Source organism: Anastrepha obliqua, chromosome 1 (assembly GCF_027943255.1).
Source record: "Anastrepha obliqua isolate idAnaObli1 chromosome 1, idAnaObli1_1.0, whole genome shotgun sequence".
In the NCBI taxonomy this organism is placed as follows: domain Eukaryota; kingdom Metazoa; phylum Arthropoda; class Insecta; order Diptera; family Tephritidae; genus Anastrepha; species Anastrepha obliqua.
Genome location: NC_072892.1, coordinates 23,728,533 through 23,743,855, shown reverse-complemented (window position 1 = coordinate 23,743,855; position 15,323 = coordinate 23,728,533). Strand labels below are relative to the sequence as shown.

At 37.5% G+C, this 15,323-nt stretch overlaps 1 protein-coding gene across 1 annotated transcript in view; it reads left to right on the top strand.

Moving 5' to 3' along the window:
* Positions 1 to 344: 344 nt before the first annotated feature.
* LOC129244037 (zinc finger protein 704-like) overlaps positions 345 to 15,323 on the top strand; it is a 52,682-nt gene continuing 37,703 nt past the window's right edge. Inside the window, exon 1 of the mRNA XM_054881668.1 lies at positions 345 to 356. Within this exon, the coding sequence (XP_054737643.1) occupies positions 345 to 356 (12 nt within the window). The remainder of the gene's footprint in view (positions 357 to 15,323) is intronic.

Genomic DNA, 15,323 nt, shown 5'->3' with positions numbered 1-15,323 from the left:
CGCCTGCCGTCCGTCCATCGTAGAATGCCACAGCATATGGGCAGCACAACAGAACGCAATCAACCAAACACATCGAAAGTGCACTGCTACCAGCAGCTAGAATTGCAGCAGCAACGAGGACATCGCACAGAAGAAAAACATCAAAACAAAGGCACAAAGTGAATGCCCTTCGATAGTGACGTCACAGCTGAGTGTACCGCACCGCAGCTGCATTTGTAAACAAAGTAACAACAACCATATACGAGTATGTTAAAGAAGACTGGCAGCGGCAGCAATAGCAACAGCAACAGAAACAGCGTCAGATGAAAACATACCCAAACAAAGGCGAATGAAACGCCGGAGCAATGGCGCTGGAGGTGAGCGAACTGAAAACATCAACAGGACAATCTCAACAGCAGTGCCAAAACAACCACCGCAAACGCCGGCCGGGTAACCGGCTTACAACAAAATCAACAAAACAGAAGGAGAGGCACAAGTGGACGATAATGTCGCAATCTACGACGGAACATAAGTTAGCGTCAAGCAAGAGAAGCGCTAAGCAGAAAGACAGAAAGAACTGCAGCGGACATAAAAACAAGACAGAGCAGCGTATTCGTAAAACAAAACACTGAAAACTGGAATACCAAGGCATATAAAAAGGGGCGACAAGCAGATAAATACATATACATATATAAGTGCATACATATGTAAGTATGTATATATGTATGTAAGCATTCAACTTTATAGAGGAAGCAGAAAATGCAGAGCTACCACAACCATCAGCACTTACCGCAAGCAGCGAGCAAAGCGGAGCACAAGTGGAGGAATAATGAGAAAGAATGCGAGTGAAGAGGGAGACCACCAACCAGAAAAGCCGGAAAATTAATATGCAGCGGTGGTTGTTGATTGCAATTTGACATGAGGCGGGCACGAGGGGTGAGGTAGTGCAATGGCACAGTGAGAATGAGTGGAACAAAATAGAGAATCCCGAAGAAATACGTGTACCAAAACAAAACACGATTCAAAACAAATGCACTGCTGAAGTTATTGACGCCAACAACACAAACAACAACACCCAAAGCAATATGCAGTGGAATAATGCGAAAGCGGAACGCAAATATGAGTAAAACGAAGTTTGCGAGCTATTCCAAAGCATATCGTATGTATGTATGTATGTGAGCTCATATTATGTTCATATGCACGTACACATATGTATGTATGTAGTAGTTGAAATGACTAAAATGAAGTTTCCGATGGATGTGTGGTATGAGGGAGCGCCTTGCACTAAAGCGTAGATACACAGAACACGAACGGAGAACGTAAGAATACGATAAAAAATAGCAAAAAATAAAAATTAAAAAAATCTAGCAGCGACTGCAGAGGACAATCAACAACGCATTTGTACTTGTTTTTTGTTATTCGCTGTCGATTCAACGCATTTAGAACCGGATAAACAGAAAGAAAAAGAGGCTCGATCAGACTTGCAAACAAACCCAAATAGGCATAACTGATTGGCCAACTTCTTCCTTTGCAGTTAATTCCATTGTGAAATAGACGTTGTTGACATTATCGATGCCACCAAAATTTCATATCAAATGAAATTAATCGGATATTCTACGCACAATAAAGCATGAATACAAATGTGTGGATGTGCACATACTCGTATACGTAGATATATAAATGTGCTACTTATTTCTCCTCAATTCAATCCGCGGCACATATGTATAAAGTTAATACGCAGACGCAATGTGTCTCAGGCAAGGGAGCGCATAGACATAGCCGCGCACAACAAAATATGCGCTCAAGGAAGATACGAACAACTGCAATGATCAATAAAGTAAAAAAACAATGGCAGAAGAGAATGAAGAAAAGTACGAGAATAGAAGAGTGCAAAAATGACTGAATGTTTTTCCATGCAACTAATACTGGGTACGCATGGCAAAAATGATGGAGGTCATACGAGAAAGTTCTGATAGAAATTGCGAGGGAGCAAATGGAATTGAGCGCCATAATTCATGTTTTCTTCGGATCTAATTGTTGTGCTTTTCGAGCAGGTTGCTTGCTTTTCTGCAAGCTTCTATTTTCCCTATGAAATCTATATCCTAATGGAACTTAAGAACTATGGGATTGGTAATATATTAGTTTGGGGTTAGGTGAGGTCGGAATGGTTGCCCAAGGAATGAGCACTTGGACGAAGATAAACCGATTCGTCCTTTGTGATACCATTATGAAGAAGATGAGGTGAAAGAGAAAACCAGTGGGAAGAAAGGAGAGGGCGGGGTGAGGTGGTGGAGAGATGATTAAGAGGGTGGTTTAGAGTGTGTGTACTATGAACGATGACTGTACTACATTTGCGTCAACACCTTTGTGCTGCTGATGAAATTCATCAGATTTTTAATGTCAACGCCAGCTATATCAGCAGGCGTAGCAAAGAAGTAAGCCCAAAGATGCCTGGATCTTAACCCCGCCAGAGCAGGGCAGCTAAGGAGAGGGTGCTGAGATGATTCCATCTCATCCTCCATACATCCAACGCAAAAAGAACTCCAAGTCTCACAGCACGCATTCCTTGCGCGTAGTGTACTGTGAAAAAAACCCACGAGATTCGAGAGCTGATATTTTGTCAACCTCAGAAGCTCGCACGAGCGTCCCCGATCCACACGTGGCCAGAAGGATCTCGTAACCTTACAAGTTTGTGTACTCGTACTTGCTCAACGCTCGCTGAGTTGGCGCGAAGCCCATCTTTCCAGGAGCAGACCGCAGTTAGTCATGGGATCTCAATACTCTCCCTTCGTCGATTCCGTTCAGGTATTTTTGATGTTAAAGAAAATATCGATAAAATCACAGAAATAATCGAAGTTAACCGGAATGTCAGTACTCGTAACATCGACCAGAAGCCAAAGATCGACCATAAAACAGTTGTAAACAATTTGCGAATAAATTTTATGCAAAAGCAATGAATTTCTTTTTCCCCAAATGGGAAATATAACAGGTCTTTTAAATTCACAATGAAAGAGTGACGCTATTTATAAAAAAAGGGAAATATCAATAATAAATAGCTTTACATTTTTCCGAGAGGCACAAGAAAAACGGTAGATAAAGGCAGCGTACCTATTTTAATGACCATTGATGTATGTATGTATGTATGTACATATACTTTATGCAATTCTTAAGTATAATAATAAAAATTCTATTTCAATTATAAACATTTAATATAATATTATACGAAATAAGTGAATAATTTCATTCTTTTCCTTTCTTTTCAGGTAAGTCAAATAAAAAAACATCAAATTCTGACCCATTATTCATGTACATATGTACGAGTATGTAAGTCATAACATTTATATTTATAGACATTTTTGTGTGTTCCCATATGCAAAAGTTTTATATTAAGGGTAGGGATTGAACGGAGTTCAATTTGAAACTCTCGTACCGCCGTATCGATTTTCCGGATAAAAATAAAAATTAAAAAAAATTATTCCTCCATCTTAATAAAATTCATAATAATAAATCAATTAATTAATAAAATTCAAAATAAAATAAAATTCGTAATAATAGAATTTATTTAACAAAGAGCGCATACGAGCGCATTGTCAATGTTAGGCACCGCCTTTTTAATGCTGTGGGCAACCATTAAAGTCGATGGGCAATCGTCCTTGTCGACTGTTTACTAATGATATATGAAGTGTTGATAACCAACAGGTGGCGCAAAATTAATCACCCAGTAGATTTATAATTTTTGCTAAATGAGACAGCTGCAGTATACAACAAACAGGCAAGCAATGGAGTGCGTAGAGATCAAAATAAAATTTGCCATCACTTAAAATCAATTTTCTTTATTTAGCAAAAAATTTCTCAAAAACAAACTGATTATTAATTTTGCGTCACCTTGTAAGTATGTATGCATGTCGCTAACACATCGCAACTCAATGCGAAGAAACATAAAGTCAATAGACTGATCGCTTGCTCGCGAAGAAGTCATAATTAATCTAACTAAGGTCGAGGTCCATACACAGTATTAAAAATCCGTATATGTGTGTGCATAAGTGTGTGTGTACGATTGGAGTATACTGTTGTATAACGGTAGTGTATTCCCCAATAAATGCATTGCCACTTGCCTCGCATATGGATGCCGATGAATGCGTCACGCATTGTCGCCGAAACCGCTACCTACCTTCATCAACCGCAAAAAAGCAGGCATTCGCTCCAAGTCGACGGCGCTCCTTCATAAACAGAGTTCAGAGTTACGAATTTTTAATCGCCTACAACAACAGTAACTAAAAGAGTTGCATGCCAAAAGAAAGAACTGAAGGAACGTGAATCACGAAGAGAAGAGTCAAAGCACTCCAGATACACCGACGCCCACTACTGCTGCGGTTGAAGAATAAGAATCAACGACACAAATAAAAAAACCATTTGTCTGTACACATTGAGACCGTTGCTGGCATTTCGAAGTGAAATACATGCGTACATACTTGCATAGCTTTGTAAACAATACAAATTTTGAAATAAAAAATCGTACGCATTCATATTTTTTCAACATCTCCAGTAATGCGTTATTATTCACCTACCCATACATGCATACACATATTTATACACATACATAGGCATACGTGACACTTCTTTGCGTCCAGCCATATATATGTATTCTTACCATATGTTCCCTGCGCATTCGTATTATCCGGAATTCTAGCGCTCCTCTCATTTATTTCTCATACCTTAAAGTTTACATGTTTTTGTTTTGTTCTTCTAATTTTACGATCACTTCTTTTTCTCTGTGCATCGTCAAAGACGAACAAAGAACTGCCATAAAGCAAGCAGACCATTTTTCAGCATTTTTATTTTTTTTTTTGTTTTTGTTTTGCTGATGCCAATAAGCCGAGCTGGGGTCGAGGCCGGTCATTAATACCATTGCGTGAAGATCAAACTGGGTTGTAAAAAATCCCTGCACATTAAAAATCAAGACGCACGACACAGCCAAGTACGGCAGGCCAAGAACATACGAGTGTACGTATGTATATGCATTTACACGAAGCGTTTCGGCGTGCTTTCGTCAGTATCATCACTTCGTTTTGATTTCACATAAAGGTATGAGGTTTGGTATGTAAATGCACGTAATTATTCTAATCACCAGTGGAAATTGAAAAAGTTGTGTCAAGTAATTTCTGAGATATATTCCATTTTGAAAATCGCTCATTTTACTAATGCCGACTCACTGACTCTTTGAAGTTGTGGCATGGCATGAGAAGGGCATATGTATTGAGACTAGGAATTTGGTAAATATCGCTTACTTCGATAATGTCATAGTCAAAAACAAACATGAATTTAGATAAGTATGCAGAAATTATCACAAGAAGCTCTTCTTTTATGCTGTGTAGCAAAATTCATGGCGAGATCTACTAACAGTATCTCATTAGAAGAAAATATGTCTCTACTTTTACTTAGTGAAGCCGTTTTTCTCAACCTTTACCATAGATGCTTGTTTTTTTTATAATGACGTAAGGGGTTAGAGGTAGTCAGAATTTTCAAAAAATTGAATTTTTTTTTACATCTTCTTAAAGTACGTATAATATCTAAAAAAATATTGTGTAAAAATTTGAAGTCAATCCGACAAATACTTTTCGAGTTATTCAACAATTAACAATGGGCGCTCGGGTACTCCGGAGCGTTCGAGAGCAAGTAGCTGCAAGTAACCGACGATAGCAAAACTTAAAATGCGTTTTTCTCAAAACGTAAGTTATTTAAACTAGTGATCACTGTAACTTAAAAACCACTCGGTGGACTTCAATAAAATTTATACTGATTTTGAAAAACATAAAAAAATCATGCCTGATCGCATGAATTTTTTTTCAAAAATTTCGATTTTTTTTTAAGAATTAATTGTCGAAGGTTTTTTTTTCGAAATTTTCGATTTTTTTTTAACAATTACTTGTCGGTTTTTTCTCGAAAATCTGAAAAATATTTCCTGAGGCCACCATATAGTTAATTTGGAAAAAGTAAAAAACAAGCTTCGATCAGGTTAAGATTATCTATTAATAAAACTAATAGTCGAAACATTATATGTATTAATGCTATGTTTTTTTTTTGTAAAATAAAGCAATTGACTACCAAAAAAAAAAGTATTGAAAATCATTATTTTTCGGCCCTCTGACCACCCCTAACCCCGTATTAGAAAATTCTGAAAACTGTAAAGCTGCATAGTTTTACTCTGAATCCCCTGAAACAGAAAGGGTAATATCGTATATTTAGGAGGTATTTCAGTAGTTCGAAATCTGATAGAACCTGTGCTTCCGAGATCATAATTGTCTTAGAATTTAAAATGCAAGCAGAGTTTTTCTCTAAAGCATATTACTAAGTTGGCGTTTCACGTGAAATGGCTGTCGAAAGTCCTACAAATTGCATTGCCGTGAAATATGCCTGAAATTTCGTATGTATATCACGGCAAAGTAGTAAGCAGTTCACGCCGTGAAATTACCGCGCAACATGATGCCAGCAACAATTTTTCACTTCGTCCCCGAGCCGAAGCTTGACTGTTACAGATAGCATGAATATGGACACATTGTTTCTTACCTAATAGATACTTTTTATATGCAGTACCCGACTGAGAAGGAACTGAGAGCGTACCCTGATCAGCTCTAGAGCGCGCGTCGGGCCTACGCTTTTTACACAATAGCAGCAGCAACAGACGTTGATATTCGTTAATTCGCGGAACGAAATCTGTCTGTGTTCGAAGAAAATAATAGTGCACATTTTCGCGGATGACTTGCAAAAGTGTTGAAAAGAATTTGTTTCTCTCTATAATGAAAAAAAGCTAATACCAAAATCAAGGAAAGAGATCACACCAAAAACACTTACCCTATTAACACATAAATCTTTTGGTTTCAAGATTATTTAGGCTATTGAGCTTACCATAATCCAGGCATAGAAAGAAGGTGTATGAGACCAATTAATTTACAACTTGGTATTTTATAAAAAGTGCTTTTGTATTCCATCAGTGAGGTATTGCGAAAAATTAATAGTTTTAGGCCTTTAAAACATAATCTTATTATTAGGCAAAATGTTTCCTCTATCGCTTTCGAGCTCGAATTTATATTTCTACTGCTTTCCCTCCCACAGTGGCAAAATTGAGAATAAAAACTTTTGATGATACTTCTTCTTCCACAAATAGACGCGAAGAGGCTCAGGTATTACGATTTCATTTAAAAAATTTACGTTCTTACTCATCCCCAAAGCACTCCCAGCAACCTCGATGATACAAAAACATAACCATTTCTCCTACGTTGACGTGGTCAGTGCTGCTATACAAATTACAGAACTAAAGGGGCAGTGAATATAGAAAAACAAAAAAAAAAAAATTTTAAGCTGAAGATGACTCCTTCTTTATTTTTCTTCTTTTCTTTTTTTTTTTGTTTACTTACCACAACCAACCGATCAGCCAAAGAGAGCGACGAACTGCATGACTGTATATGCATTGAAATCGGCCACGAATTGTGCACAACCGCTTGCTGAACGAGCTGTGTATGTGCAAAAACAAAAACGAAAGCAATAAAAGTAACATAAAATGCTTAGAGTAAAAATCAAATGACCGGTCAAAAACACACCGAGCTAAGTTAAATGCAAGAAAATCGAGTGCCGAGAAGACTCATCATTGAGGCGATGTTAAGCCAAACCGCTGCAACTCAAAAACTGCATTCATCTTTATTAGTTTTGTCTTTGCGGTGTATGTATTTAATGTTTGTATAGGGTTTTCTAATAAGGATGGATCGCTACAGACAGGCTGTGGCCCAGTTTGTAAACCCATTGCTCGAATTCAGCCGAATCTATGCAGCAGCATCATTGGAAATTAGACATATTTCATACATGAAGGCATACATCATCATTATCATTAAGCGATTACGTGCTACAACTCCTTGTGCGCCTTGGCCTGCAAGACGACTTTTCGCCGTTCTTGACGTCCTGACGTGCTGTTTTTGCTAACAATTTCTGCATGCCATTTTTAAAAGGTCTTCTGTTATCGGTTTTCCACCTTAGTGTGGCTCTTCCTTGACTTCGTACGCTTCTCACCTTCGACTCGTGTAATCTCTCTTGCATTCTATTAAAATATGTCCTGGCCATCTAATCCTTTGTAACTTAACAATTCTCACTAGTCCTCCGCATGAGTTAAGTCATTTAATTTACTAATCCATGTATTTTTCTTAAAATTTTCCCTAGTAACCTTCTCATATGTAAATGTATGTATGTATAAAATTGGAGTATATCCTCCGTTGCCTATCTAATCGAGCTTCCCTAACAATCTGTGGTGTGTGTCTTGATGTTGTTTCATAAAATGGAGCGAACCTACATTTTTATACCGTATCCGAACAGTAGATGTTTTTTTAAGAAGAACTTCTTTATAGCTGAAATATACTCAGAGGTTTGACATTGCCCGCCGAGGGGCGATTCGCAATTCGACAAAAAAACGTTTTCATGTCATTCATGGTGTTTTATGCCTTCAGTCGGCCTCGAACCCCTTCTCTACCGAATGGTAGTTACGCACAAACAATTCAGCTACAACGGCTGCCTCTGCAGCCGCTTTTATTGGCGTTCAGAGTACAATGGCTTGCGTTCGCTCGTAAACAGCGCGCCAACTCAATGTTGCTGCAGTTTTTTGCAAACAAAAACAAACTGTTGTTGGTCATGTGCATGATGGTGCATTTTTATGAAGCAAGCACGGATCACAGACGCACAATTTGGAATGTTCACTTAGTCATCCTACTCGATTTTCTCTACAAATACGCTCTGTAGTGTTTCAAATGTGCACTTAGTGGTGCCACTCTGTGATTATTTTGAGCGATTTTGCTCTCATTTGCTTCGTGCATGCTTCCTCTTTTGGCAACACTTTCGTAATGAGAGGACTCTCGCAACCATCAAGTCTATGATGCTTATGAGCTCCAGCCAACTTAATGAAAAATCAAGTGTTGAGTAGGGCAAGGATGATGTCCGCTTCTTCTTCAATCTCCTGTGGTTGATCACGGTCGATCACCTTGTATCTCAATGCTAAGATCAACGTAAATATTGCGGCGAGCAGAGGCCAGCTCAAACTCGAGATTAAATGATAAATTAATCGTCGCAGCGCACATTGGTGGTGGATACAAGCCATAATTTACAGTACGATCCACGAGCACTCGTGTGTATGGGCGTTAGCGTTGCTTGTTTATGTTGGTGTACATATACATACATGCACACGTACATATGCTCGTCCAGCTACCGAGAAGTGGCATTGTCCCAGTTCTTGGTAAATGGCAAATTAATTTTTTCAGTTGCTTTAATAATGCGTTCTGTTGTTGTTGTTCTATTGTTGTTTTCGCTTGAAATTGCATCGCTTGAGTATGCGTCATCGTTGGCATTTTAATGGGATGTTGCCCTCTTAATAGCTAATATTAGTTTGGGGGAAAACAAATATATTATTTTCTCGGTAGATGGCTGTAGTGATGGATATCTCGTTAGGTATCGAATAATCAATTTAAAGTTTATGCGCGTTGACAAGGTGACATTTCACACTAAAAATTCTTTTACTCTTTTTTGTTTGTTCAATTGTGAGTTACAGGGTGTCAAAAATGGAAGTCAACAAAGAGAAAATTCGGTGCACTTTACAGTTTTTCTTTGATAAAGGCGAAAATACAAGCCAGGCACTGAAATTTGTGGATGGTGTTTATTGTGCCGTTAACAGTTAATTACGTGCAATTTTGGTGGCGTCGATTCTGTTCAGGCATTTTTGATGTTAAAAAAAAATCAGAAGAAATAATCGAGACTGACCGGCATTTCAATAGTTGTGGCATCACCCAAAAGCTAAAAATGGACCATGAAACAGTTTTAAACCATTTGTACAAAAATGTTACGCAAAAATAATGGATTTCTTTTTCCTCAACCTAATATTTACTTAATGCATTAGCTGCAAACTTTTTCGTTGCAAGTTTAGCTCCGCTTCCGAGTTAAACTTAATTTAAGCGCCCAATTTTGTAGGCTTAAGGCCACGAGAGAAACCAACCCTAAGTGTCTTAGAAGTACTGGAAAAAAATAGTTAGAATGTTACCGTTGTTATATGAGGCCTGTTTTTTTTTCTTTGTCAGTTTACAGCAGAAATTTTAGCGCTTCATTTCGCACCTCAAATAGAAGTACGCCAGACGCGTGTTGCTTTAGCGCCTTTGGCATTCGTTTAAAAAGAGGAAGTCGAGGGATTTTCAAAAAAGTCCTTTTCCATCACGACAACGGAACAGCTCGCACCTCAGCAAAATAGGGTTTCAACTCGTTTCACATCCTACCTACAAATATTCTCCAGACTCAGCTGCCTCGTACTACTATTTGTTCCGCAATTTGAAGAGATGTTTGGTGGGAAAAGGATTTTATTCAAACGAAAAGGTGATTGCAGAGGCGCATGGCTATTTTTCAGAATTGGACAAATTCTATTATTGGAAGGTATCAACAAACTAGAACAGAGTTGGACGAAGTGTAAATGGAGACTATGTCGAAAAGTAAAGAAGGTTTACCCCAAACTATTAAGTAGATTTTATTGTTGCACGCACTTTTCAAACGTTGCTCGTGTGTATGTAAATGAATACTTCGAGTCTACTATCCTCCTCTCTTACTCTTTTTTCATCCACTATGCGGGAAGAACTTTGAATTTTGCGCAGAACATCGTGGTGGAGATTAGCACTACATTCTGTGACTTCGTTTCTTCTCTACTAATTATGGATTTTATTTATTGTTTTTTGCAACAAAAAAATATATGCAATCTGAAGTTCTTCTTAGTTTCGCGAATTGCTTCCTTCCCAATAGTCACTTAGTATGCGGCAATAATAGCAAAAACCAAAGTGTCGAGACGAAAATCACTGTCACGTCAAAATCATTGTCTCTATCGTTCTATGCACTCACACAAAATAAGGAAAATAACGACGAAAATTGCATCCAACGCAACAAATGCCGCAAATGCAACAAACAGCGGCCACGTAATCGTGACATGGGCAGTGATGGGCCAAAGTCAAAGAAAATCAAAACGAAATGTTATACAGAACACACATTTATGCACACATAAAAACAACAACAAAAACAAAGACACAAGAAGAAGCTAAATGTTGTCATGGAATAAACTGTTGCAAAAGCAACAGCAGCAGCAGCAAAAACAACTAACATAACAAAACAAAGAAGCGACAGCTATCCGCTAATAAACAAAGCAACGACCGACAACCGACAACCGACGACGACGTAACTACGCCAACGTCAACGTTGACTGCAACACTGACTCTGACGCGGCGTCCGTCGCCCGTATTGTGGCAAACAACCGATGCAATTTCTGTTTACGGCTTTTGTTGCTTTCTTTGTTTTGGTTAAATTTTTGCAAAACAAACAGCGGCAGCAGCAGCAACAGCACCCATAGCAATAACAACAAACCGGCACTATTTTCGACATTTAACTCCCCTTTGCTCTTGACTGTGCTTTGTTTACATTTTTGCGCATCGTGCCACCAGCTCGATCGAGTTGTTAACTGTTGCATCTGCTATTCCACTGACTTGTCTTGCCACGAATATGCGCCGGGTATCTGCAAAAACCATCTATGTTACTGCTACTGCACATGAGCACGAGCATGTTGCGCTGTCAGCCAGCATTAAAGTATTATACGAGTGTGTATTTGCAGCTTTGATTGTCCACCGGTGGTGCACCGGTGGGGATGAAGGCGGCGGCGATGGAGATATGGAAATGGAAGTGGAAATGGAAGCGGTTGCTGCCAATGCACTCTTTGCAACTTTCGATGCGCCTTTGTTGTTATTGCAATTATTATTTTGTAGTTTAACTCGCCATGCACATACATAGTACGTGCGTATGTTGTTGCAGTTGGCTCATTGTGGCAGCAATCGCAAGTTGCAGTTCAGCGATGACAACAAATAAGGCACAAATTTTGCACAAGCGTTGTGTTCAACTTGGAAATTCTAGGCAGAATAGCAGCTTTTAAGCATAAATTAAGTTGTGTGATAGTTATTATTACAAGGTGGCGCAAAATTAAGCATCCTATTTTGTTTTCGAATGACTTTTTTACAAAATAAAAAAAAAACTATTTTGGTTGTATACTGCGGCTGTCTACTTCACAAGTGTCAGATATGACTAACGTACATTGACGCAATGCGCAAAAATTACAAATCTTCCGATAGGGTGATTAATTTTGCGCCGCCTTGTAAAAAAACGCTGTGTATAGGGAAATATAAATACATTATTTTCTCGATGGATGGGGGTAGTGATAGGCATATCTCGTAAAGTATCGATCAAACAATTGAAAGTTTATGCTCGTTGACAAGGTGGCATTTTACACTAAAAATTCTTTTCCTGTTTTTTGTTTGTTCCATTCAGTTGCGAGTTACAGGGTGTCAACAAAGGGAAATTTCGATACATTTTTCAGTTTTTTTTTTGATAAAAGCGAAAATGCAAGTCAGGCCGCTGAAATGGTGAATAGCGATTATGATGCCGATGATTACCGCCAATTACGTGCCACTTTGGTTTCGTTGATTTCGTTCAGGCATTTCTGATGTTAAAGAAAATGTCAATAATGTCGAAAATGTGGACAAAATCACAGAAATACTCGAGACTGACCGGCATTTCAATCGCTCAGGAGGTAAAGCTCGCCCATAAAACAGTTTTAAACCATTTGCGCTAAAATTTTACGCAAAAAAATGGATTTATCTTTCCTCAAACTAGTATTTATTTGCTGTTATCAAAACTTTGAATTAATTTGGCACAAATGAGTCCTAGCGTAAGCAGAATGCTTAGTGTCTAACTTTTATGCAAAAGATCGTTGCCAGCGACTTTTCACCCACCCAAAATTGCCGCAACAACATTTTACGCAACTCTTATCACTTTGACTTTCCTTTCCCAGAATTCCGTTTGGATTATAGCCCGGCATGCACACAAATCGAGGGGCGTTTCAGCTAAGTTCATTGGCATATCTAACTGCACACATACATGCGATGTATACTCGTCAGTGCCTATCAAAGTTAAGGCACGTCCACATCCTCCTGCTCACACACATACTTGTACTTTTTACGCGCGCATTTATTTAACTGAATAGATTCATACGTGTGTATGTTTATGCGTAGGGTATTCCGTTTTCCACGGTGTGCGGTATGTATGTGTATGAACAACGCATGAAAATATATTTGGTGCAAATATATACATATAAAAATGGCAAAGTAACCAGACGGAAGGGCATACACGATGTGGGTTTTCTCTGGATGATTTGACAGCCTTTCGTTGCTAAATCCTTTCTATAATTCTTCCCTATTGGTGAGTAGTGATTTACACTATGTTCAGGCATGCGCCTTAATTGAGGCAATTTGTAAATTGAGTTAGAGACTTTAGTGTTCCCACACACTCAATATAGTTTCCTGAATCAACATTTGACAAAACTAAATGGCTTGATGTAAAAGCTTATGTGAGTAGACTGAGCTTAAAAAATTCACTCACCATTAATTTTGTTTATAATTTTTTTTTTTTCTTAGGATAAAACCAGATAACATTTAATGCGAATTCTAAATGTCAACGTGCCCACTATTTAGAGAGTTTCATCAACAAGTGATCTGAAAGCAATAAATACCGATCATCAGCTTAAAAGAGTTCAACGTCCGAAGATAGAACTACTTGTTTTTCTGCTGAACTTTTTTTTTGCCAAAGGCATTATCCAACAACAAAAAGTGGTTAAAGAAAATAGCCCTTGAATCGAATCGCTCATGCGTATCTGCTACTTATTAACTAACAGGGAGCAACTCTGAAATGTTTAAAATCACCAACCATAATAGCCTTAAATACCCCTGGCAGTCGTTTTCTCCTTCTACAACTTTTCCCCTACTATTACTAATTTTATTTGCGCTGCTGTCATTTCTTTTCATGTGTGGCATTGCAGTAATTCACGTGGGGAGCTTTTATTTGAAGTTTGCCGCCTTTTGCAATAAGCATTACACACCACAGCGTAGGCGGAAAACTTTTCAAGGCACATACATACATACATATGCATATGTACATATATGTAACATAACTATAAGCAGAATGGCGATGTCAAATGTACGTTTCCATGCTTTTGTTTGAAGTCAGATTGCACGAGGAGCATGGTTTTGCCACTATGGAACATTTTTGGTTTGAATTTACGGAAATGAAATGGATATTTTTTAAATATGGTATATGTGTGTATGAATATTAGTTGACTAGCTTACTTGCTAAAACAATATCTAGCAATGCGCTACAACAATTGCGCGCAGCAAGTAAACTATATCTGATCTGCTCTGGCCAATTACTCAGAAAAAATTTTCTTCACTCTTCCCAGAAAAAATTTTCTTCATAATGCTTCCGAAGGGATCTTCTATTCAATAGAAAATAAAATACAGAAACCGATAGAACGATATAACTCGTTGGCTGCAGAATTGAGAGTTAGTTTAGGTATTGTGGGCTATCGTGACCTGGGACATTAAACACCAAAAATATTTTGCTAACAAACGTGGCCAGCGGTGAATTTTTGCTATGATATAATTTCTCATAAAAAACATTTGCTGCGCAACTTGAATCTGTAGCTCCCTGCATTCGTAGAATAGCATCGCATGCACATCACAGACTGAATGCGAAGCTCTGCTTAGGCATCTTTCAAAAATGCCTGCGGTAGTATATTACTAATGTTGCACATATTCTTCCATACACTCGTAAAAGGCTTTCCAACATCTGCTTTATGTAAAAGAAAATTGTCAACATCGCATGCGAAAAAAAAATTTCAAAAACAAATGCAAGTTTTCATCCGCTTTAAACCTCCATTTTAATATACTAAAAATTGAATGGACTATAAAACTGCATACCCAGAAGTTTTCTGAAGACTCTGATTAAAAAATTTGAAATTTAGATGGCAACCTTTTGCTAATTTTTATCAGTTTTGTAGAAAATTTGATTATAAGCTGTTGTTAGAAACAGGATAATAATCCTAAATGAAAATGAAGAAGAAGATTTTTAAAAGTGTTGCTATACACTGAATGTGTTTTTATCAAGAATTTACAAAAAAATATTTGCATGAAAAATATTGCGAAACTTTTAAAAAGATTTAGTGACTTAATTATGCGAGCACAAATGTTTATCTTAAAACAAAAATAAAAAAATAAATAAAAATTATTTTTTGATAAATATTTTTGATAGTTTTTGACCATTATCTTTAATATTTTTTAGTAACTATTTTTAGTAATTCCTAATAATTATTTTTAATATTTTTTAATAGTAAGTTTCAGTAATTTTTAATACTTACTTTTAAATTTTTAATATTTTTTAATAATTATTTTTAGTAGTTTCTAATA